Consider the following 26,152-nt stretch of genomic DNA (forward strand, 5'->3'; position numbering starts at 1 on the left):
CTCCTATTCAGCATACTGTTGGAAGTTCTGGCCAGGGCAATCAGGCCAAGAGAAAGAAATAAAGGGTATTCAGTTAGGAAAAGAGGAAGTCAAATTATCTGTGTTTGCAGGTGACATGATTGTATATTTAGAAAACCCCATCGTCTCAGCCCAAAATCTCCTTAAGCTGATAAGCAACTCTGGCAAAGTCTCAGGATAAAAAAATCAATGTGCAAAAATCACAAGCATTCCTCTACACCAAGACAGACAAACAGCCAAATTGTGAGTGAACTCCCATTCACAATTGCTACAAAAAGAATAAAATACCTAGGAATCCAACTTACAAGGGATGTGAAGAAGGACCTCTTCAAGGAGAACTACAAACCACTGCTCAACGAAATAAAAGAGGACACAAACAAATGGAAGACCATACCATGCTCATGGATAGGAAGAATCAATATCGTGAAAATGGCCATATTGCCCAAGGTAATTTATAGATTCAATGCCATCCCCATCAAGCTACCAATGACTTTCTTCGCAGAATTGGAAAAAAACTACTTTAAAGTTCATATGGAACCATAAAAGAGTCTGCATTGCCAAGACAATCCTAAGTAAAAAGAACAAAGCTGGAGGCATCACACTACCTGACTTCAAACTATACTACAACGCTCCAGTAACCAAAACAGCATGGTACTGGTACCAAAACATAGAGATAGACCAATGGAACAGAACAAAGACCTCAGAAATAGCACCACATATCTACAACCATCTGATCTTTGACAAACCTGACAAAAACAAGAAATGAAAGGATTCCCTATTTAATAAATGGTGCTGGGACAACTGGCCAGCCATATGTAGAAAGCTGAAACTGCATCCCTTCCTTACACCTTATACAAAAATTAATTCAAGATGGATTAAAGACTTAAATGTTAGACCTAAAACCATAAAAACCCTAGGAGAAAACCTAGGCAATACCATTCAGGACATACGCATGGGCAAGGACTTCATGACTAAAACACCAAAAGCAATGGCAACAAAAGCCAAAATAGACAAATGGGATATAACTAAACTAAAGAGCTTCTGCACAGCCAAAGAAACTACCATCAGAGTGAACAGGCAACCTACAGAATGGGAGAACATTTTTGCAATCTATCCATCTAACAAAGGGCTAATATTCAGAATCTATAAAGAACTTTAAAAAATTTGCAAGAAAAAAACAAGCAAACCCCATCAAAAAATGGGCAAAGGATATGAACAGACATTTCTCAAAAGAAGACATTTATGCAGCCAACAGACACATGAAAAAATGCTAATCATCACTGGTCATCAGAGAAATGCAGATCAAAACCACAATGAGATACCATCTCACACCAGTTAGAACGGCAATCATTAAAAAGTCAGGAAACAACAGATGCTGGAGAGGATGTGGAGAAATAGGAAAGCTTTTACACTGTTGGTGGGAGTGTAAATTAGTTCAGCCATTGTGGAAGACAGTGTAGCGATTCCTCAAGGATCTAGAACTAGAAATACCATTTGATCCAATTATCCCATTACTGGGTATATACCCAAAGGATTATAAATCATGCTACTATAAAGACACGTGTACACGTATGTTTATTGTGGCACTATTCAGAACAGCAAAGACTTGGAACCAACCCAAATGTCCATCAATGATAGACTGGATTAAGAAAATGTGGCACATATACACTATGGAATACTATGCAACCATAAAAAAGGATGAGTTCATGTCCTTTGCAGGGACATGGATTCAGCTGGAAACCATCATTCTCAGCAAACTATCACAAGGACAGAAAACCAAACACCACATGTTCTCACTCATAGGTGGGAATAGAACAATGAGAACACTTGGACACAGGGTGGGAAACATTACACCCCGGGGCCTGTCGTGGGTGTTGTGGGAGGTGGGTACGGGGAGGGACAGCATTAGGATAAATACCTAATGTAAATGATGAGTTAATGGGTGCAGCAAACAAACATGGCACATGTATACCTATGTAACAAATCTGCACATTGTGCACGTGTACCCTAGAATGTAAAGTATAATTTAAATAATAATAATACACAAATTTGCTGGGTGTGGTGGCTTGCACCTGTAGTCCCAGTAACTTGGGAGGCTGAGGCAAGAGAATCACTTGAACCCAGGAGACCGAGATTGCAGTGAGCTGAGATCATGCCACTTGCACTCTAGCCTGGGCCATAGAGCAAGACTGGAAAAAAAAAAAAAAAAAAAAAGCCAGAGTGACTGCATGAGGCCCTAGGAAGCAGAAAGCAGGGTGCAGGCCAAGAATCCTGTTTTCCCTACTCTCAGCTCAAACCAGACACCCTGTCCCGCAGCTAGCTCCCCTGGGAACCTCGTGCCCGTGAAGTGAGAGAACCGTATTAGGGTCAGGCTTGCCTCTTGGCCCTCATGGAATCTGGAAGGACATCCTGAACTGAGAAGGATGTGGACTGTGACTGGGAGTCCTTTGGGGAGCAGGGACAACATCACCTTTACCTCTCTCATGCCCAGAGCTGGGTCCTGCACAGCCGAGCTGCTCAATGACTGAGGGTGCACTGTATCTGGGGGTTTCCATTCAGGAGGCCGGTGCTGAGGGCTGGCCACCTCTGCCCCAGTGTCACCTGATGCAGCAGACCTGCTAGGGAAATCCACACCAGTCTGCCCTAGAATTCTCTAGGGGAAACTTTCCCCATGACTGTCCCAACAATGGAGAGCATCCTCCTGCTGTCCTGTCTCATTCAGCCAGGTTCTGCCTAGTTTCTAAACACTCACAGCCTGGAACTGTCATTACACACATGCCCCCAAATCTGGACTTGCACAGCAAAAATCACTGTGCAGTTGTGTATTCATAAAGAAAAGCCAGCAGCTAGAAGGTCTGTTGTTTTCACTGCATCTGACTTTGTATGTTTTTCTACCATATAGCAACTCACACTCACCTTGTTGCATTCACGCATGCGTGGAGACCGCGACCTCACTGCGTACCCACTCACATTCCATAAACGCTCTCTCTTCACTGCAGATGATGCACTTCCTCCACCAGCACTGCCTTCCCAATCATTGACAAAGATAGGTGAGGAGAATCCAGAAGCTTACAGGGGAGGGATACGTTCCTGCTTTATGCAAATCTCTGCAGTGGTGTCAGTTTACCTGACTGAATAGAGTAACTACATGCACAGTGTGCAGTGGTTAGAGCGTGGCCTCTGGGCCACACGGTCTGTGCTCCCATCCTGGTAACTGGCTCCACGAACATGGGCAGGTGCTCTGTGCCTCAGTCTCCCCATCAGTAAAATGGGGATGGTGATCATACCATCTGCTTCTTAGAGTTGTCATAACAGTGCCATGCTTGGGTGGTGCTGGCACATACTGCATGCTGGGTCAATATCTCCTATTGTCATCATCTTTATTCTTGGCCCTTTCGGGAGTCTGACCTCCCCTGAGCTGGGGATGTCTCTGGGGCCTTCCCAGAGACAGCTTCAGTTGCCCTTCCCACAGGCAGGCTGTTTGTATTTTCTTTTCCACATGGCTTGAAGTGCTCATTATCCCTCTGCGACCTGTTCTGCGAGCAGTATGGTGCACCCTGGCATGGGGCCCCTAACTGCCAGTAAAAGGGACTGTTGCAAAGGATTCAGCAGTTTAAGTGCTAAGAACAACCCACTGAAAAGGATGATTGGTTTTGATAAGGCATCTCAGAACCTTGGCATTTCAGCAACCTGGGGGGCAGGGCCTGGGTGCTCTCAGGGCTGGAGAGGACGCCGTGCTCAGAGGGAAGCTGTGGTTACCAGGGCCAACCATGGAATTGCCAACTGGAGAATGTTCTTTAAGAGACCGCTGAGGTTTTGATGGATAGCTGACAGTGCCTGGCCACTGAGTCTGTACGAAGAAATATTTAATGAATGACCCTGGGTCCCAAGGCTAGGATGAGGGGTGAATGGGCAGGAAGATACAACAAGGAAGTGGAGCCACAGTTCCCACCATCCACAGGGGAGAGAGTTAACAGAAAGTGTGTTAGCTGAGTATTTCCCAAAGGGGGCTCCATGGAACCCTAGGCCTGCAAAATTCTCTGTGAAATGAAAAGGAAGAGTGGGGTAGATTTCTAGCCAAAAAAGCTTGGGAAAGAAATATTGCATATTCCACTTCCACATATATGAAGAATTAACATCCACTGAAGAAGTTCTGCAATAAAATTTTCAACATCTTAACAATTTTCTACATTTTAATAATGTATTAGCAGGCTTATTATTCAGTATATACCAAACGTCTGACTATATCATCTTTTTGAATTTTTTCCCTGTTAAAACTTGAACATTTTGAGGAATAAGGAATGAGGACCATTTAGAGAAATGAGACTTTCTGAAAGCATCGTCTGTGAACCATCCCAGCTACACTAAATTTAAACCACCAACCCTGCCTTCTCTCAGTGATTCTGATGCACACTGACATTTAGAACCAGGGGATTGTTGCTTCCAGAGGAGCACCCCAGGGAGCTCTGCAGTAGAACAATGATGAGAGGAATCAGCTCTGCACGGGAGTGTGCAGGGTACGTGCCGTGAACGGCGTGTGCTATGGGGTTCGTGGGGTGTGGGCTGCTGAGGAGGCTGCAGAGCTGCAGGGAGGAAGAGTCCCCAGCTAGATCCTAGCAGGAAGGAAGACCCGTGGGAGTGGGAGGGTGTGGAGAGAACATTCTTTTGTTTTCAGTGAGTCCAGGAAGAGTATAGTAGTCCAAAGTGAAATATGACTCCATACACGCTGCAGCTCTGTGTGCCCTAGAGCCCCATCGCAGATGGACAGGGTCCGAGCCACACACCCTGCGCGTTACCCGTGTGGTCGCAGGAAGCTGAAGCGTTGGACTTGAGGGGCAAGTCCAACGCTTGCCTGGCATGAGCCGAGCTTGGGTCCCCTTCTCTGTCCTCAGCTTAACAGCCACCTCTCTATGTGGGTCCTCAGTGTGAGCCCGAGGTGAGGTGGTGGGAGAGAGAGGTGGGTCTGTTTCCTGGTGAGAAGTTCCAGAACTCGGGTACAGTCTGCCTGTGAGAGGTCTGCCTGCAGGCACCTGCCTTCCTGCTTCTCTGACTTCTCTTGCTTCTTTGGACATTTGAGGGTTTGTAGAACAGGTGACACATGCATGTGTATGTGTGTGTGGTACATGTATGTTTGAGTGTGATGTGTATGTGTGGGGTGTATATGTGTGTGTGTGTGTGCATGGTGTGTATGTGGGTGTGGATATGTGTGTGTGTGTATATGCCTGTGTGCATGGTGTGTATATGTGTCTTGTAGTATGTATATGTGTATGGTCTACATGCATGTTGTGTGTGGTGTGTGCCTGTATGTGTGGTGTGTATAGTATGCATGCAGTGTGTGATATGTGCATATAGTTGTAGTATACATGTATACCACATGTACCTGTATGTGTGGTGTGTATAGTATGCAGGCAGTATGTGATATGTGCATATAGTTGTAGTATGCATGTATATCACATGTATATATGTGGTGTGTGCATGTATGTGTTTGGTGTGTGTTGCGTATATGGGTGTGATGTGGATGTGTATGGATGGATGTGTATATGTATTGTGTAAGTGTGATATATGTATGCATGTGTGCATGTGGTATATACATATATGTGTGTGGTATATACATGTGTATATGTATGTGTGGCACATATTGTGTGGATGTGTGTATGTGTCTGTGTGGTATGTATATGCATGTGTGGTGTGTACATGTGTATATGCACGTGTGGCACATATTGTGTGAATGTGTGTGGATCTGTCTGTGTCTAGTGTGTATATGCATGTGTGTGGTATGTATGTGTGTATGTGTGTCTGTGGCATGTGTACGTGTATGCATATGTAGCATGTGTGTGTGTCAGGGGCTGCAAGGTTTGAAGGCTGGAGTTCAGGACCTAAGAAGGGGGCTATCCAGGTACTTGTATGACTGTAAGCATTTGTCTGGCTCCAGAGCCATGTGGCAGGGCTGGGTGACAGAGTGGCCACTTGGGTGCTCTCAGCCCAGGGCAAGCGGGCCCTGAGTTTGGGCCTATGAAGCCAATGGGCTCCTGGTTGTCCAGTTTAGCTTGGCAGTGAATAACTCTGTTGAGTGAAGCCTGGTTCCCTGGGCACTGCCTGGGCCACCACCTCAGCATCAAGGGACAGCAAAGGAAAGCTCTGCAGTTGAGACTCTTCCTGCTCTGGGCTGAGGCTGGAAGGAGATGGATGTCTTCTCCACGTGCCAGGCTATTTCTCCAGCCCCTGTTGATGAAAGTTTGCCTTTAGTGGTTATATGCTTGTCTTGTGCCATTGAAACAAACTCTAAGGAGGTGTCCAGATTCTTTTTTTTTTTTTTTTTTTTTTTGGGCGGGGTTTCGCTCTGTCGCCCAGGCTGGAGTGCAGTGGCCGGATCTCAGCTCACTGCAAGCTCCGCCTCCCGGGTTTACGCCATTCTCCTGCCTCAGCCTCCCGAGTAACTGGGACTACAGGCACCCGCCACCTCGCCCGGCTAGTTTTTTGTACTTTTTAGTAGAGACGGGGTTTCACCGTGTTAGCCAGGATGGTCTCGATCTCCTGACCTCGTGATCCGCCCGTCTCGGCCTCCCAGAGTGCTGGGATTACAGGCTTGAGCCACCGCGCCCGGCCCAGATTCTTGATATGCACTGCAGTTCTTGTATCAAGTAGAGTGGTAATAAAGAGCGTGGCCCCGGTGTCCAAGGTGTTGCCCTATACCTACTTCTCCAGAGACTCAGCTTCTCGTCTGCCAGGCCCCTAGTCTTTGTGGTGCTCTCCTTCCTGATATTCAGACAGAGAGGCCTGATGCCTTGCCCACCACTCTCCTCTGCATGTCCAGCTCAGTGGCTGGGGTCCTCGTTCTTTTCAGTGCTGTCACCTCCACCTGCTGCTCCTCTAGGGCTGCTGAGTTTCACAGCTCTGGGGGTGCCGTCCACATGATATTCTTTCCTGGAGCTGTGACCCCCAGTGCTCCCGGGGGCTATGCAAAGATGGGGCCTGGCTCCTTGGTTTTTAAAGGGCTCACCATGCTGGCACTTCTGTTCCTCAGCTCTGAGAATCAGAGTTGCAGTCATCACAGGGGAGGGAATGAGGCAGGAGGCAGGTTAGTGTGAGAGATAATAAGACTCAAGTCTTGTGGCAAAGGAGAAGTGAGACCCGGCCCAAAGGCCCAAGGTGACCTGAGGAGCAGAGTGACAGAGGAAGGAGAAGCAGCCTGGTGCAGAGCTTTCCAGCCTGGGGAAGGAGATGGTCCGTGGCTCACACAGGAGTCAGGAGGCTGAGTTGCAGGGTGGGGGTGGCTCAAGGAGTATGGTGTGTGCTGGGAATGGCAGGGATATTGCTGGGTTTCTTGGCATTTAAATACGGATTTAGGCTCTTGATATCATTCAGGGATATGTTCTCTGAGTTGTAAGGAGTTGTGAGGGTTCAATGAGGAAAATGTGTGAGTCCGTCACCTGTGATGTGTGTTGGTTGCGTGACTGCCATAGCTCTTGGAGGAGCACTGGTTGCCACTGTGACTTCAGCACCTGCTCCCCAGCTGGTCCATGGCCCCTCTCCCCAGGCTCCTGTTTCTCGCCCCCAACACAGAGAAGGCAGCAGCTGATCACAAGGCTGTTCTGCAGATGCAGAGAAGGGTGGGCTTCCTCTGTAAAGAATAAACACACACATGCAGGCGCAGCTTCTGCCCTGGCTCTTTCCCTCCCATCAGCCAGGAGCACATTTCCCTGACCCCAAGAATCTGGAAGTCCAGAGATTGGTGGGTCCCCCACCAGGGATACTGCTTTGGAAATGCCCAAGTTTGCCCTGCCCAGTCACCTCCCTTAGCCCAAGGGTAGTGCCGCCTCCTCCAGGCAGAGAGGTTCCTGCCAGCTCTCTGCACAGGGGCATTGGCCCCCTCACAGCTGCTGCTAGTCACTATTACTGTGACCTGTCCTCCCTCCCTGCCAGTTGAGGAATAGTAGCTGATATGCCAACCTCCAGACCAATAGTAGCTGAGATGCCAACCTCCAGACCAGGAGGGAGAGTTATGTGCCCATCTGTACTGACCTTCAACTGCCTTCAAGGTGAATCACCGTTTTCCTGGAAGATGCTTTGCACTTCTGGGTTTGGCCATGACCTTCTCTACATAGTTGCTCTCTCTCTCTCCACCCACGTTTCTGACTCTTTAGGGGCCTTAAGGGCCTCAGATCCTAGGACAGTAAATCAATCTTGACATCCTAATCTCGAGTTAGTCTTTCAGCCACAGAGGCAGTAGGGGCATGCTTCCTCCCGTTACAGAGTGGCATTCCTTAGATCAGTTGGCAGGAATCCGAGCTGGCCCTCCTGTGTGCCTGGCTTGGCCACTGTGGGGGCACGAAGAGAAAGAGGCAGTCCGGTGGAGAAGATTACAGTCTACTTGGGGAAGGTCCAACACTCATGTAAGAGAGCAGTGACCAAGAGGTGATCCACTGAAGCTGAATTTATAGACGCCAGAGAACATTGGGTATTTAACAGGTCAGGGATCAGGGAAGACACGTGTGGAGAAGGAGGGACTTCAGGTCACTGAGCTGAAGGAGGAAAATGAACAGTATGCTGAATGAGGTATGCAATAGATGCTTTGGAAGCAAGAGTTTTGTATGCATGTTTGATTATTTTTATATTTGCTTTCGATGTCATTTTTGGCTGCTATCCCCAATGACAATTACATTCGAGGCCCAGAAGGGGGTTGTGAACAAGCCAGTCAACATCTCGGGAGGCAGGGGCTGTCCCCTTGGGGGTTGTGTGATAGAAGGTGAATCTTTCCAGCTGACCTGGAGTTTCAGAGTTGCATTTGGAGCAAGCAGGACCCCAGGAGTTGGAATGGGGAGGATGTGAGGCAACTTGAAGAAAAGGGAGAGAGGGTGATCGTAGAACATTAGGGGCCACCTGCTTGGAGGACTGGCAACCATGCTGTAATTGATTAGTGATGTCTGCCACTGGCAGCAGAGGGGATGGTAGCAGAACACATGCCAGTCAGAAGGAGCCCATCTACAGGGCATGGTATTTCACTCTGGGATCTCTTTATTTAAATATGAAGCATCTGAAGTCCAGACTGGTGAAGTGACTTTGCCGAGGTCACACAGCTTATTGAGGCAAAAAGAAAACACATGTTTAAAGAAGATGGTGAAAATCACTTGCAGTATATGTCAGGAGCACTGGGCTTCCAGCTCTGGGGAACCCAGGGGGTCCCTGCCATCAAGGGCCTGCTATCTCCTGCGGGAGAGAGGTCACTACAGGAAATAGAAGTGAGAGCTGCAAGAGGCTGGCTCTGCTACTGTAAGTCCCCCACACAGATGGCAAGTTCAGGGCAGAGCGAGGTGACTGCAGTTTGGGAGGCCAGAGGCGCTTCCTGGCTGAGCCAAGCTTTGACAGATGGGGCACATTTGGAGAGGGCAAGAGGGGAGGAAGGCCCAGTTGACCGGCCACGGTCAGAAGCGAAGGGGATTGCGGGGATGGGACAGGAAAGGCATGGGGAGGAAGCACCCAAGGCTATGGCGGCCCTGAATAAATGTGACTGATCTGCTAGAAAGGATTGTGCAAGCTCTCGGGGCATCCTGGAATGAGGAAGTTTCGAGTTACTTAGAACTGCAGGCTGCAGGCTGCTGGTGCCCAGAGGGAGGGACCAGTCCTCATGTTATCAATGAGACCCAGGAAGGCTGAGGGACTTGCCCAGAGTCAGACAGCCCAGGTGGTTCTCCCCAGAGAGTCCCCTTGTCCCTTTGACTTCATGAGCCCTCCACCTTTCCTCCAGACTCTCATTACCTCCTGCCTCCTGTCTGTGGGGGCTGGAGTGCCTGGCCCCTTCTGCTTGGAGGCTGGACTGTGCAGCCTTTCCGGTTTTTGTGCCCTCTCCTTCTAGTTAATTAAAGCTGCTCACTCTCTGTCACTCTCTCTCTGGAAAGTAGATTGGTTTCCCCTTCCGGTTACTATCTGAGTTCTTTCACTATACATTCGTTACTTTGCCTGTTCCTGAACATAATTGGTTCTCTTTTGCATCTGGGTTCTTTTATTCCCTGTCTGCTTGTGATATTTATTCATATTGTTGCATGTTATTTTACTTTGTTTGTGCTCACTGCGGTGTAATACTCCAGTATGTGAACATACCACTGTTTATTTATCGAATCAGCCGATGACAGGCATGTGGGTGTTCTCCAGTTTGGAGCTGTAATGGCTGATGCTGCTGTATACGCTTTGTGTACATGTCTTTTGGTGAGCCTCTGGGCACATTTCTGTGTGTTTATACCTGGGAGTGAATTTCTGGGTCATACGGCATGCACACGTTCAGCTCGGGTGGATGTGGAAGTATTGTTTTAAAGAGTGTGACGGTGGAAACCAGATTACAGGGGTAAGAAGGGCTGGAGGGCATCACGCGTGGTCAGGGGGTTGGAGAATTTGCCAGGGAGCTCAGCAGCCAGAGAGCAGAGAAACCAAATCGTAGAAGCTGCATTGAGTAAAGAGGTTTCTGTCTCTGGGTGGGTCACATAGGGAACACTGGAGGATCAGTTTGACTTGGAGAAATCCAGTTGCTGGTGTAGCCTTGGTCGGTTGGGGACTTCTGGGGAGTAGGACTGAACTGTGAAGGAAGGCAGCTTCCATGGGCTCCCCAGTGGGCCTGACTCTGCAGAGCCCCTGCCTGGGGAGAAGCCGCTGCCATCAGGCTGGCAGTGGTGATGGTGGCTCTGGGTGGTACAGAGCCCCTACTGGGTGTAGAGGCTTTGAGGAGAGAGCCATGGGCTGGGGGCAGCAGGGGCCTGGACCCTTCTGTACACATCTACAAAACCTCAGTGAAACGAGGGCCTATGCCTGGGGGGAGGCCAGAAGACCCCCAGGCAGTCCCCCGACTCTGACTGGGTGCACCAGCTGCCATACTCACTTGGGGGCTCACTCCAGCCTCCCAGCCACCCAGGGAGACAGGGAGGCTTCTACCGCCCTCTCAGGCCCAGGCCCCGTGTTCTCAGCATCCTGGCTGAGCAATTAATGTCAGCCCTTTCACCCCCATCTCTTCCAGAATGGCAGCAAAGACAGCTCTCTGGACATGCTGGGCACGGACATCTGGGCGGCCAACACCTTCGATTCCTTCAGGTAACCTCCTCCTCCTCCTTCCCTGTGGTGTGAGGTCCAGCCAGGGACCCTAGCTTCCTTGGGGGGCTGAGTGAAAGCTGATGGTTCATGAGCAAGAGGCGGAGAGAAGCAGAGCGGGGGATGTAGGAAGGATGGGGTGGAAAGAAGGAGGCTGGAGAGAGGGGGCGGTGAGTGTCAGAGAAGACAGTGGAGGCAAGGGGAGGGCCCTCGGGATGGGGCTGCAGAGGCTGGGCCCCGCTTCCCACTCGCCTGCCTCATCTACCTCAGGGTGGCCGGGTCATCACTTTGAGCTACTTGTCAGAGGCTGGAGAACAGCATTTGTCCCCTTGCTCTCCCCAGCCTTCCTCAAATGTGGGCACGAAAAGACACTCAGGTGTTGCAGAGGCCACTGTGCAATGGGCACCAGGCCCACACTTGTTTCATAAGTATACACTTTCCATGGCAGGGTGATGAAAGTGAGGGGTGGCACCTGGGGCTCCATTCTGAGTGAGGGTCCCCGCCTGGCCCCTGGCGGCCCCTTTCTGCGGGTCTGCTCTGCCAGGTTTGCCCTGGCCCAAAGGGGGCTGTTGCCCTCTTGTCTCGATTTCTCACCCTCCCTTGCCCTCTAGTGGTGCCACCTGGGACCTGCAGCCGGAAAAGCTGGACTTCACCCAGTTCCACCGGAAAGTCCGACACACGCCCAAGCAGCCCCTGCCACACATCGACCGTGAAGGGTAAGGGGTGCCGGGACTCTTACACAGGGAGAGGTGGGGCAGGGGACGGGAGTGGTCTTTGCCTCCATAGGGAGGCTGCTCTGCTGCACAGGGGACTCAGGTGGCTAATGCCCCGGCATGCTCTTCCTATGTGGCCCAGAGCTGCGGGCTCACTGACTTCTCCCGGAATCCCTCCATTCCCCTCTGCCCAGCCCCCTCTAGCCAAGCCATCCCCACCTGCTCCTGATGGCCCACAGTGGCCCTGCTTGTCAGTAATCCAGGCCAGTGCAGCAGAATCACCTGGGCAGTGGCACAGAGGACAGGCCCACCCCGGAGTCTCTGATTCTGTAGGCGCAGACTGAGGCTGTGTGTTTCTAACAAGTTCTCCAGCAGGTGCTGATGCTAGTCCAGGGACCACACTTGGGGAGCCCCCAGTGTCGTGCCTGATTTTACGCTGGCTTTTCTCACCCTCTATGACTTTGTGTGTCAGTGTTGCCCTCCCCTTTCAAAAGTGGTGTCAGGGCCTGGGCCAACCTCGGGACAGGAATGTGACTCCAGCCAGACACAGTGGTGTGGAATAAATGGCTGCTACTTCTTTTATAGTTTTATATAATTTTTATTGAGGCAGAATTCTTATACTATAAAATTAACCATTGTAAAATGTTGAATCCACTGGCATTTAGTATGCTCGCCCTGTTGTGCAACTACCATGTCTATCTAGTTCTGAAACATTCTCATCATCCCAATATAAAACCCTATACCCACTAGGCAATTATTCCCCATCCCACCACCACCCCCAGCCCCTGGCAATCACCAATCTGCGTTCTGTTTCTATGAATTGATCTGTTTTGGATACTTACAGAAACGGAGTCATATGTGACCTCTTGGGCCTGGCTTCTTTCCCTTGGCATGTTTTTGAGGTTCATTCATTGTAGCATGTATCAGAACTTTATTCCTTTTCATGGCTGAATACTATTCCATTGTATGGATATATCACAATTTGTTTACCCATGCATCTGTCAATCCTTACTTGGGTCGTTTCTACCTTTTGGCTATTGTCAAAAATACTACTGTATCTGTTTGAGTCCTTGCTTGTAATTACTTGGGTATATACTTAGGGGTGGAATTGCTGGGTCATATGGTAATTCTGTTGAACTCTTTGAGGAACTGTCATACTGTGTTCCATAGCAGCTGAATATTCTGCATTCATACCAGCCACATATGAGATTCCAATTTCTCCACATCCCCACCAGCACTTGTGCTTTCTTTTCTTCTTGGTTTTTGTTGGTTTTGTTTTATTATGATACTGATGACCCTTACTTTTCCTTCCAGCCCTCCCCTGCTCACTCTTGTCTCCTTTTCACTGCAGATCTAAGTATTAGTGACTTTATTGGACACTATACTACATCTCACATGTCTTCCTGCTGCTATATTTGTCCCACCCAACCTCTCCTCTTGGCAGCACTGGTCCCATTGTAGTGTAATGAGCAACAACCCGTGGAAAGAAATGGGCTCATTCCTACTTTAGAGATGAGGAAAACAACACTCAGAGAAGCAAAGTGACTTGCCTGAATAACAGAGCCATCATTTAAGGCCAGGCCTCTGACACCGTCCAACCCCTAGTTCATCACATCAGGGTATTCTTAACCTCCTTAAAATGTTCTGCAAATTTGTATGTGTGCTTTCACACGTGTGTGTTGCTGGGGAGAGGCCCATCGCTTGCATCAGACTCTCCCGGGAGACACCAGCCTCTCACACACCTCCTTTTTTCATTTCTCTGCCTGTTGTGGGTTCCATTTCTCTTTGGATGATGAGGGAGAGATGGCTTTGCGCATGGAGGCACCAGTTAAGATGCAGCATAGGAGAGACACAGCCGCGAGTCTCCCGACCCTGCCTTACCCCATCCACCCTGCACACTGCCTGCTCAGACCACTCATTCAGTTGCAGGGAGGCCATGCTCCTTCCAGGCTGCTGAGCTGCCCAGAGCTGGGCCTCCACACTTCTGTGCTTAGGAAGGATGGCCTTACCTACCTTATTCAGCAGGTCAGCTTCAGGAAGGGGTTGTGAGCAAAGGTGATGCTTGCCCTGTGTCCTGTTGTAGCAGTGCAGTGGAGCTCGGGTATGCCACAGGAATAGGAGCAGGATTTTGCTTTTCTCAAGTTCAGTGTAGCTAGTCTGTCACTAGACCTGCTGGGTCCCTGCATGGTGCTGGATGCCAGGAAAGTAGACATACACACACACACACACACACACACACACACACACACACACAAGTATACAATATAGTCCCTGCCCAGAAGGACTGTTCAATCTACTGGGAAAAGGAGACATGAACCCATTCATGATGGAGACTATGTAGGGAAAGAAAGACTAGACTATGTGGTGTAGACATATAGACTAGACTATGCAGTGTAGACATATAGACACTAGGAAGTATAAAGTGTGATGCCTGGTGCAGGGTTAAATAAACTCAATGCAAAAGGGGTTAGAAAGGAGAGCACTTTACAGGTTGAACCATCTGGGAAAGGCTTCAGGAAGGAGACTTCCCTGGGCAGCTCCAGTCTCTCCTGTGTGCCCCAGGAGCACACAGCTGGTGAAGTCAGTGGCCTGGGGGGATCGAAGGCCTGGGGGGATCGAAGCGATGGTGCTGCCTCATTGACTACAGGTGCCCAGTGGGGCCTGCATGTTGAAGGCAAGCTTGCCAAAGGTGTCTCACCAGTCCCCAGAAATGAACTAACTTCCTAGCAAAAAAAGTGATGAATGACTATGAAGGAGAGGAATTCCCCTTATGCCGAGGGACTTTGTCTCTTCTGAAGCCAGAGTAACCAGCCACACCTGTGTCACCAGCTGTGGGCCTGAATTCCTCGGCCAGTCTCAGTCTCTCACCAGGAGCCTCCAGATTTGCTGAGAGTCACCTGGGATCTCCCGTGGACATCTGGCTCACTAGCCAAAGCCTGTCACTCCCAGGTTCCCAGGGAGTCTGAGTGCAGTGTCTGTGGCCACCTCATGGCCAGACCAGGAACTGTGTCCCCCTTAGAGTCCTGCTGTAGTGGGGACACGTTCCACGCGCCAGCCGCTGCAGCCTCACTGGGATGCAGGTACCACTCGGTTGCCAAGTCTCACTGCAGCCTGTGTTTCCATGGAGGGACAGAAATCAGAGAAGGCTGTTGCCTTGGAAACCCTGTTGGCAGCAGTGACTCAGCTGGTCTGTAGCCACCTTCCGCCCTCCAAACCTGCAGGTCTCCAGGGAGATCTGAGCCCTGACAAGGACAGGCTTCATGGGACAGCAGCCCTCCCTGCAGGCCTCCCCCTGCCCACCCCCAGGGGCGCTGAGATGAGAACAGAAGGCTGTGTTTGGAGTGTGCTAGGCTGGTGCCCAGCGTGTGCTCGGAGCTCAGCACACGTGGGAGAGTCCTGAGGTGTGTTTTACCCACAGGAGACACTAGGGAGGTGGTGTTAGCCGTTCTAGTCGAGCCAAGTCCCTAGTGCCCTCCTCCCCTATGGCCCAGGCGGGTACAGAACCAGACTACATGCAGTTGGTGCTTTCACAGGCCAGCCTGTCTGCACCAGGCAGATTGATGAGTTAAGAGATGTTGGATGTTCCAGGCCTTTCTCCACCTGCTCGCCTGTAGCCCCAGCACATCACAGTTGTGGGGACAGCCAGGGGGCGGGGGAAACTTTTTCTCTTTTCCCTCATGCCTGTTATACCTTGCACACTATTCCCCACCCCAGCTCCACCGTGCCCTTTCCTACCCCTTACACCCTGACCCACCCCCGACATGCTCCAGCCACAGCAAACTGGCACCACACACGCTCCTAACTCCAGGCCTTTGCCTGCGCCACATCCGCCTGGGACATCCTCCCAAATTCCCTGTGCTTGGCCAGCTCACCTCTCACCCACCGCCCCTCGCCCAAGACAGTTCTAGACGCTGCTCCTTGGGGTTTCTGCATTGCTCTCCTGCCCCCGACGGGGCACTGGCTGCTGTACCGCAGGGGCTGATTATCCCGCCAGACACCGAGAGGGCCAGTTGTGTGCACCGTTTACACCTGGGTCCCAGACCCTGTCCGGAGCCTGGCACAGAAGCGTTTGGTGAATGGAGAAATGAGCCATCAAATGGGGCTTGGGTCAGCCCCCTGTTCTTCTCTTCCACATAGGCCTTTGCTGGTGTTTGCAGCCAGTTTCTCCTCCTCTGGGTTCCAGGGCGCCTCCGGCCATAGGACTTTTATGACACTGATCTCGTGCTGCCCCCTAATGGTGCGCAGGCACCCAGCCCTGTTAGAGGAGTTAGGGTTTGTTCTAAGAGCCATCCACTGTCTGAGGGCAGGAACCAAAACTGATTTGTTTTTGTTCACAAGGCCCAAAACAGAAGAGATGCTTGGTAAATATTTAAACAATGAACTAGTTATTCTGAAATGTGAGATTCGCGTGAACTCTGCAGCTGGAAAATGACCCAACTCATGGGACATCTCTCACCAATCCTCAGTCAATACCAGTAATAATTGTAACTGACAATATTTACTGTGCACCGGCCATGCTCCAGCCCCTGTTCTAAGTGCTTGCCTCATTTATTTAAAACTTATCACCCCCCAGAGAGGGAGGAACTGTTATTGCCTTCATTTCAATAGATGAAGCAACTAGGAGACCCAGAAATCGAGTAATTTGCATGAGGCTGAGTTGGCTCCAGAATCTATGTCCTTAATTAATCACCTTCCTGCCTCTTTGCCCAAATAACAGCAACAGTATTAGCGGTAATGAAAGTAGTCATAGTAGTAGTAATATATTTAGTTCATTATTTATTTTATTATAATTTTGTTATTATTACCAGTATTTACCATTAAACGTATGTGTGTATGTTTAAGATATATTTAATGGTAAATACAGATGATAATACACAAGTAATATACACACACATATATATAAACATAAACAAGCTAAGCATTTTATATATATATAAGCTCGGCTATATATGTGTATATGTGTGTGTATATGTACGGTTTACTGTGTGCTGTCACGGTTCTAAGCATCTAAGCTCTCCAGATACATTAATTAATTTAATCCTCCAGCCACCTTAAGATGTTAGACACTATCATCCCCATTGAACAAATGAGGAAACTCATTTGATGACATGAGTACAGAGAGGTTAAACAACTTATACAGGGTCCCCAGTTGGGAAGGGAGGCTGCGGGGATTCAAACCCTAGGAGTCTGGTTTTGGAATCTGCACCCTTAAATATGCCAAAGATTCAGACCTCTGGCCAGGGAGTTGGTGCCAGCCTCTCTGGCCCGCGGGCACACCCACTTACAGAGAACATGAAGACAAAGCATAGACTATCTGAGTGGGCCTGCTGGACTGACCCAGAGTCAAGTCAAGAAGGAAGGAAGCCCTGTTGGGTTTTCTGCTAGGCCCTGCCAGCCTGTGTGACCTTGAGAAAGTTGCTTGGTGTCTCTGTCCACTGATCTTCTGTCCGGTGTAATGGGGCAAGGTGGATGGGCTTTGACAGGTGTTGTGATGAGTAAGGAGCTTAGCTTCTCTGCCTGGAAGGATCAAGGGGAACTCTGGTTCCTCTCCCACCTCCCTCTAGGTTGGTTGTTGCACTAGGGGAGGAGCCCCCACCCCTACCCCTGGCCACCATCTCTAGGGCTGTTTCCTCTAGGTGGGACAGCTGATTCTGCAGGGCTTGAGGGTGGGCAGCACCAGGTATCTGCTGACTGTTCCTCCTCTCCTGCTGGCCGGATGGGACAGGAGGCAGGAATGAGCCATCTTTCCAATGCCTTTCTGTCTTTTCTGGTCTAGGTGTGGCAAAGGGAAGCTGGAAGATGGGGATGGCATCAACCTGAATGACATCGAGAAGGTCCTTCCAGCCTGGCAGGTAGGTAGAGGGGCATGTTCTCTAACAGCCCACCCACCCCTGGAGTCTTGATCCCACCCCTGGAGTCTTGATCCTCTTCCTGGACAGGACCTAACCGAAGCACTCCTTCTGGCCCCTTGTTCCAGCAAGGGGTGTAACCGCCTGTATGGTAGTAATAGGTAGGCAGGGCTGGCTACCTGCCATTCTCCAGGGTATCCCATTGTGATAGTGTGTGTGACAGCCTACTCGGTGATGCTGCAGGCCCTGGTGGCAGGCCTGATGTGCCCTCGAGATGAAATAGACCATGCCCTGGCAACTCAGTGAACTTGGAAGTTTTTGTCCCTCGGCCTGAAGCCTCTCTGCAGGTGAAGTGTCCTGTGGTGTGTTCAGGTGGGACTGGCATGCCTGGAAGAGATTCTTATGTGGCTGGGGCTGTCTTTAGACTTTTGAACAGTGGACTTGCCCTGCTGGCCTCCAGGTGTCTGCTATGCTTGCTCTTTTTTTATTGATTGGGCTTCTTTCCTGGAATCAGGGCCAGGTTCCAGGACAAAGAGGATTCACTCAGTGAATCCAGGTCTCTAGATGCTTATAGTGCTGGACATTTGGTGGAAACAGCAGGAGTCTAGCTGCTCTCAGGAATGAGACTGGGCCTGCTGCAGGGGTGTAAAAGCAGTGGACCCTCCACAGTGACTGATCCTGCCACTGCCAGTGACCATGACCTGCCACCACACTCCACTGTGCCACCCTTCCCTTCTCTCCTGATTCTTCTCTTGCTATTTTACCTATATCCATTCATCTCTTCCTGGTGGCTTTGCCATTTTGTTTCTTCTCTGTTCATGCCTTGGGCCTATCAATGAGAGACAATAAGCATACAGTTAAGACCTCAACTATTTGATTATGATGTGCCTTGCTGTGGTGGTTTTCTTCATGTTTCTCCCACTTGGGATTTATTGAGTTTCTTGGATCTGTAGGTTTATAGTTTCATCAAATTTGGAAAATTTTCAGCCACTATTCCTTCCATTTTCCCTCAACCCTGGGGTTCCAATTATATGTATTCTATGCTTCTTCATCTTTTCCCATAGCTCACCAAAGCTCTGCTTGGTTTTTAAAAGTCTTTCTTTACTCTCTGTGTTTCATTTTGGATAGTTTTTATTGCTATGTCTTCAAGTTCACTAATCTTTTATTCCAGTGTGAAATCTACTGATAATCCCATTCAGTATATTTTTCATTTCACATATTATAGTTTTTATCTCCAGAAGGTCATTGTGGGCTTTTTAAAAAATGTATATGTATATCTTCCCTTCCTCATGCTTTCTCTTCTGGAGTATATAGAACCTATTCCCAATAGCTGTTTTAAGGCCTTCTCTACTACTTCTCTCATCCATATAATCTCTGAGTCTATTTCTATTCATTGATTTGTCTGTTGGTTATGGGCCATACCTTTTTTTACATGCTTGGTAATTTGATGTTAAATGTCAGATGTTAGAACCTTTACATTACTGGGTGCTAATTTTTTTTTTATCCCTTTAAATATTTTGGGTTTTGTTCTGGATCACAGTTAAGTTACATAAAAACAGTTTGATCCTTTCAAGACTTGCTTTTAAGCTTTGTTAGGGTAGGAAGACTTTAGTGTAGGACAAATTTTGCTCCACTGCTGAATAAATACCCTTCTGAGATTGCCATCCAATGCTCTGTGTATTAGAAGGTGTTTCCCCCCTGGCTGGAGAAACACCAACTTATTTTCAGCCCTGTGTGACCTCAGTGGATTGTTCTATCTATTCCTTGCCTCGAAAGTTTCCTTACACGTGGACAAATTAATACTCAGCCAAAGACTTGAGAGGCTAAGATTTCTGGATTTATCTCTGTATGTTGGTCTCTCCTCTCTAGTACTCTGTCTTGCAAATCAAATTGTCTTGGACTCCATGGATTTTGAACCCTGTCGTCTTAGCTCATTGAGATGACCGGGCCCTGGACTGCCCTCCCTGTGTTGCAGACTGGAAACTTTCTGGGAAATGAACTGGGGCACACATAGAGGTCACCTCATTACAAAGAGAAATATGATGACTTTATTGTGGAGAAACCTGGCAGGCCCCAACGTGAACAGGTGATCAAGAGAACATCATTAGTGATGGGATGGGTGGACACTATGTCCCCCTGATGTGCCATACAGAAAACGCAACATCATTTCTTTCCAAGAAAGCACAACTTGAGTCTGGTTGTTTGGAAAGTAGTGTAAGGACCACTCTCTATAACTGCCTGGACACAGAAGACAGGGAAAGACTGAGGAAGTCTTCCAGATTGTAGGAGACTGAAGAGGCAAATGACTAAATACAACATGTGTTCCTTGCTGAAATCCTGGACCAGAAGGAAATCCTGACCTTGTTGGTACAGTTGGGGAATGCGATTGGGTCTGTGGGTGGGACAGTGTTGCTTCAACGTCAGTTTCCCGACTTGGAGGCAGTGTGATGGTCATGTGGGCGAGTGTGCTTGACTTTGAGAAATATGCACTATGATGTTTGAGGGATATGGGCCTGGTGTCTGCAATGTCTTCTCAAATGGTTTTTAAAGAGATTGATGATAATGGTATGTAGACACAGAGGGAGAGAGAGGGCAAACATGGGGAGGTGTTAACAGTTGAGGAGGATGTGGATGTTCTTTGTACAGTTCTTGCACTTTCCTATAAATTTGACAGGAAAAAGAATCAATCAGTAGGGCCGAGGCTGTGATGTATAAGTCACAGGCAGTGTATCAGCTCGTGAAACACCCTCTGGGCTGGATCTGTATTAAATTATCACTGCTAATGGAAAGCCAGCCTTGACGCAAGAGAAAAAAAGGGTAAGGTACTAGGAAGTGACCACCTCATCACTCCATTTCTAAATGCCAAGAGCATTCATCATTGATAGAAGAAGTACATTTGAGAGACCCCGATCTAGGTGAGAAACCAGATGCCCCCTGCATTAGGTAGGGTGTTGACCACTTGGTGCCCTTTGAGCCAGAAGCTTGGGAGTCATGGCTGGAAAAGTAGCAGGCCTGACATTTAGTGTTGCTTGGTGACTGTTTCCTCATTCCTCTAGGGTACAAAATGGAGGACCTTTGGTTCCTGCTCAGAAGAGAAAGGAGAGCTGGGCTACTGGCTGGGTGGGAGGTTGGCGGTCAAGGGCTTGGTGTCTGGACCCACGCATGGACCCCATGGAATCCCAGTCCTGCCACTGACTAGCTCAGGAGTCTTGGGCTAGTTACTTATTCTCACTCTGCCTCAGTTTCCTCCTCTGTAAGATGAAGGAAATAACCATATCTACTTTATAGGGGGCTGGAAAGATCAAGCACATTCATTCACTCGAGGGCTGAGGGTGGCGCCCCGTGCACAGTGGGTGCTGTGCTGGCCTCTGCTGTAGTTTTTCCCAGGACTCCACACTGCCAGTCAAGCCCCACCTTCTGAGGGTGGACCAGGCTATGGGGGGCCTGCTCTGTTAAGAAGAGGAAGGAGGGGGTGATTTCCTGCCCCTACCCCCAGGTGAGGTGTTTCTTGGTGAAGAGGGCATTTCTGCTGGTCAGAAGCTCGGATGATGAACCGTGGCTCATGGGTTACCAAGGCCCTGGTTGATTCTTCTCCTGTGCGGCCTTCTAGGCAGTGGAGACAGATTGGACTAGAGGTCAGAAGAATCCACTTCTAGACATTTGCCGGAGCTGTGCGTGTGATGTCACCTCTGTGGGCCTCAGTTTACTCATCAGCGTAATGACACAGTTGTATTAGATCAGAGGTCTGCAATCTGTGAAGCCCTCAAGGTTCTCCTGGGGTGCCCCTGGGTGCTGCTGGGGGAAGTGGGGAGGTGGAAGCAGCAAGCTCCAGGGGCCCCCACTTGGGCCCACCTAGAACTGTTTGGCCAGTGCCTCTAAATCAGGATACTAACATGATTTCATGTGGAGAAACAATTCTACTGCTAAACAAATTTTGAACATCATCAGACTAAGGTCCCTCTGAGGTTTCACATTCTAGAGTTTTCTTTTTTGTTGTTTTTTTTTCAAGGAGTGGTAAATCAGTGAGAATTCTGGGCTCTCCAGGGCCCACATGTTATGCTAAGCTCTTCGGAGTGGCTGGTAGTGGAGGCCTTCACCCACCGTCTCCACCGTCAGGCTGGAGCAGAAGGGCTTTGCTATTCGTGTGCACACACACACACTCATTACACATCATCTATCACACACGTACACACGTACACATACCACACACATCAAACATCCACATTACATACCACACATGTACACATACACACTGCACATACCACACACCACACATGTACATGCACACACATATACACTTCACACACATCCCCTCACATCCTATGCACACATACATATGCCACACATATGCACACACATACGTCACACACATATACACCTATATACACACAGCACACATACACACACCACACGTTTCCATGACACACACTTTGGACGTGCTTTGCCCTCAGTAAACTATCAGCAGATGAATCTGCTGGCCACGGTGCTGGAGCTCAGCTGCACATCGGAACTGCTGGGGAAGCACTGAAATCTACACTGTCTGCCCACTGTATTCCTCATTTACTGTTGTGTAACAAATTGTACAAAACTTCACAGCTTAAAACAACAGTTATACACACTTTCTGGGAGCAGCTTAGCTGGTGGATCAGGCTCAAGGTCTCTCATGAGTTTGCAGTCAAGCTGATGACCAGGGATGCCACCCATCAGAAGGCACACCTGGGCTGGAAGACCCCCTCCTGTGTCTGAGGGCAGGAGGCCTCAGTTCCTCCCTGGCTGGGGACAGGAGGCCTGGGTTCCTCCCTAGCTTCCTTGACACCAGATCTTCTGTATAAGCTGCTTGAGTGCCCTCAGAATATGGCAGCTGGCTTTCCCCAAAGCAAGTGGTGATGGGGAGAGAGAGAGAGAGAGAAGATTCCATCGCAGAAGTCACACTCGTTTATAGCCTCATCTCAGAAGTGATAGAGCTTCACGCTGCCATTTACTGAATTTCATTTGCACAGACCAACCCTGGTACAATATGGGAAGGGCCTACACAGAGGTGTGAATCCCTGAAGGCAGGAATCATGGGGGGCTCCTGGAGTCTGGAGACCACACTCATGGAATCACACCCAAGAATCTGCATTTCTTTCTTTTCTTTTTTTCTTTCTTTCTTTTTTTTTTTTTTTTTTTTTTTTTTGAGACAGCGTCTGTCTCCGGCACCCAGGCTGGAGTACAGTGGCACATCTTGGATCATTGCAACCTCCACCTCCCAGGTACAAGCGATTCTCATGCTTCGGCCTCCCAAGTAGCTGGGCCACAGGTGCCCACCACCACGCCCAGCTAATTTTTGTATTTTTAGTAGAGATGGGGTTTCAACATCTTAGCCAGGCTAGTCTTGAACTCCTGACCTCAAGTGATCTGCCCACCTCGGCCTCCCAAAGTGTTGGGATTACAGGCATAAGCCACTGTGTCCGGCTAGAATCTGCGTTTTTAAAGCATTGTAGGAAATTCCAATTATCAGCAAGAGTTGAAAACATAAAAGTCCTGGCTGATAATGCTCCTGGCTTGACCATTCCTTGGGGTATCTGCAGTTCACATGGGTACCCTTAGGACAAGGTAGATGGCTTCTTGATCACCAAACACAGACCTCTGGTGTTTGAGGAATTTGTGGTCCCATGGGAGCACAATGGGATGACTTTTCTGTTCCTAGTGTTCTTCAAAGCCCCTCATAAATAGGGCTGGCTGGTTCACTCGTCTGGCCTTGGGTCCTGAGGGTCAGCTGGCCTAGCTATTAGCATATGTGGTGGGGGCAACACCTAATAGTATGGATGTGTCCAGTGCAATGTGGGATATTTAGGACTCCTGGCCTCTACCACTGAATGGCAGTCACTGGAGAGGGGCAGGCATAGTGACCACCAAAAACATCCTCCTACTTCCACATTCGCCTCGGAGATATTGTGCATCCAGCTGAAGGCCCCACGTGGGAGGGAAAGCCGACCTCTAGCCTGGGGACCTCCAGCCCTCCTATGAGAGTCTTGAGCCTGTACAGAGATAGGCGGGCTTCCTAGAGACTTTCTTAGACAAAAATCAGGGTTGACCTCCCCTCCCCACCTGGAGGCAAGAAGGAAAGAGGGTGACAAAGGGAGGTTGGCCTAAAGCCCATTGCCTACCTGCCCTCCACTTCTGCACCCGAGAAGAAGGGGCATAAAGATCCTACCAGCTGTGTACCCAGCATCTTCTCAACCCACAGAGGCCCAGACCCCCGTCTCCGGCCCCTTCTGTCCCTGTTCGGACTCTTTAGCAGGCAGGAGGCTTTGTGATGTTCTCAGCACCCTTGCCCGGCCTCTGTCCTGGGCTCCCCCTGCCATCCTGTGGCCCTGTCAGTCCCTCTCCCGATCTGTTCTGTTCTTCCGTCTCTCCTTGCTTTCTCATGGGCCGGAGGTTCCCTCTGCCTAAAATCACACTCATCCATTCTCTGCCTGTCCTTTTCCTGACTCAGGACACCTCCCCTGATACCCTCTCAGATGCATAGGACAGAGTCCAGCGTCCATCTGCCATTTCCCCGGAGCCCCTGCCCCCATCCCTGTGGCGTGGCTCCCATCACATCACACCTGCTTATGTAACTGCCAGACTCCCTTCCTGGACTCTGGGCTGCCTGAGGGCTGGGCCGTTTCCTTCAGCCTCCTAACCCCAGCACCAGGTGCTCTAGAGTGAATGCTGCTGAATAACCTCCTTTCTAGATGCGCTGTTGTGTTGTCTAGAGTGTACAAGAAAGGCAGGATTTGTGTCTGTCTTGACACTCAGTCATCCCTCTGCCTCTGTTTCTCCCACCGCTTCCCAGCAGAAATTCAGCATGAAGCTGGTTTTGCTCTTCTTGGTGTGATTTCTGAGACACATTTTTTTTTTTTTTTTAAAGAGAATAGGATTTTTCCATTGTCTCCTCTATTAGGACACTATAGGCCATGGTATAATACCAGACAAACCCCCACATCTCAGTGGCATCACACACAGAATTTTATTCTAATTTTCTGAAATTCTGCGGAGGGCCAAGCTGGCCTCCAGGGCAGCTCCCTGGGGACTCCAGGGTCCAGGTGGATTGTGTTCTATGGCCGTGCCGTCTTAATCCATGGTATCCAGGCAGCCCTGGCAGGGGCAAAGAGAGCTGGAGGGTCATGTTCTAGGTCAAGCTTGGCCAACATATGGCCCAGGATGGCTTTGAATATGGCCCAAAACAAATTTGTAAACTTTCTTAAAACATGAGGTATTTTACAATTTTTTGTTTTAGCTCATCAGCTATCATTAGTGTATTTTATGTGCAGCCCAAGACAATTCTTTCGGTGTGGCCCAGGGAAGCCAAAAGATTGGACATCCCTGCTCTAGGTCTTAAATGCTTTGGCCCAGAAATATCAGCTCCACTCAGAGCCCATTGGACAGAACTAGTCACATGCCCCCGCCCGAACTGCAAGGGCTGACACTCCTGCAGGGGAGCGGGAAGAAAGGGAGCACACGGCTGTTCTGTGAGCTGCAAGCGACTCTGCCAAATCTTCCTCTTTCCTTCACTTGCTCACGTAACTCATCTTCATGGACAAGTGCTCTGCCCTAGCCTTTTAGAGAGAGAGAATTGATTGCATAAGATACAGTTCCCCAAGAGAGGTACAGCCTAGTAGAGGAAATAAGACATGCACAGATTACCACACTGCATTCAAAGCCGTAAATGCCTGAGCAGGTGCTGGTGCCTTGCCCAGGTCACAGTCCCTGTAGGGCGAAGTCTGGGTCCTCTCCCAGCATACCCCACCTTCCTCCCCTGTGCTGCTGCAGCTCCTCCGGTCTGGGGCGTGAATGTGTGGCTGAGTACAAAGCAGAGGGCCCCACTGGCCCCCACACTGAATGCTGTTGATCTCCTGGGAGCCCTAGCTTATCTCTCAGTGGGTCACACAGGGAGCGCATGCCACAGTGAGTAGTCTTAGCAGGTGATGCCTCCACTGGGGGTCAGATGCTGACACTTAGGTGTCTGGCTAAGCTCCTCTCCAGCCAAAGCCAAGGCCCCTATTCCTGGTGACCCCATCTGGCCATGTTTCCACAGCTGGCAATGAATCCAGGGGTGAGTCTCACCGCAGTGCTGACCTCAGGGAACTTCATCTCTGGGACTGCTGGACTCAGGCCCTTGGAGCCCCACCAAGGATGTGGGGTAACAGGGTAGACAGTAGGTGTCTGTGTCCAGGGCTCACCCTGTACCTCTGTGAACTCCTGCTGTCAGGAATAGTTCTACACTCTGAAAAGGCATTTAGTGAGCTAGTTTAGTAAGGGTCTATTGGTGGTGTTAACTGGCTCCAAGGTCTTCCTTCCCACACTGGTGGCTGGAGGGAGAGGAGCAGGTACACTGGGATAGGAGCTAGCCAATAGCCAGGTTTTATGCCATCCACTCCAAGGCATGACATTCCACACCATGGCAGCCTCAGGCGAGTTGAGACTGGCATTGCTCTCCAATGATGGGGTGGTGGGGAGGTGGTGGCGGGGGAG

General features: G+C 49.6%; 1 protein-coding gene across 3 annotated transcripts in view; it reads left to right on the forward strand.

The window, feature by feature from the left end:
• CTIF (CBP80/20-dependent translation initiation factor) overlaps positions 1-26,152 on the forward strand; it is a 344,748-nt gene that overhangs the window by 126,565 nt on the left and 192,031 nt on the right. For all 3 annotated transcript variants that reach the window (XM_011968992.1, XM_011968993.1, XM_011968991.1), the window contains 3 exons: positions 11,021-11,094; positions 11,703-11,807; positions 17,581-17,656. In XM_011968992.1, the coding sequence (XP_011824382.1) occupies positions 11,021-11,094; positions 11,703-11,807; positions 17,581-17,656 (255 nt within the window). The remainder of the gene's footprint in view (positions 1-11,020; positions 11,095-11,702; positions 11,808-17,580; positions 17,657-26,152) is intronic.

The sequence above is a fragment of the Mandrillus leucophaeus genome, unplaced genomic scaffold (genome assembly GCF_000951045.1).
Source record: "Mandrillus leucophaeus isolate KB7577 unplaced genomic scaffold, Mleu.le_1.0 Scaffold87, whole genome shotgun sequence".
In the NCBI taxonomy this organism is placed as follows: domain Eukaryota; kingdom Metazoa; phylum Chordata; class Mammalia; order Primates; family Cercopithecidae; genus Mandrillus; species Mandrillus leucophaeus.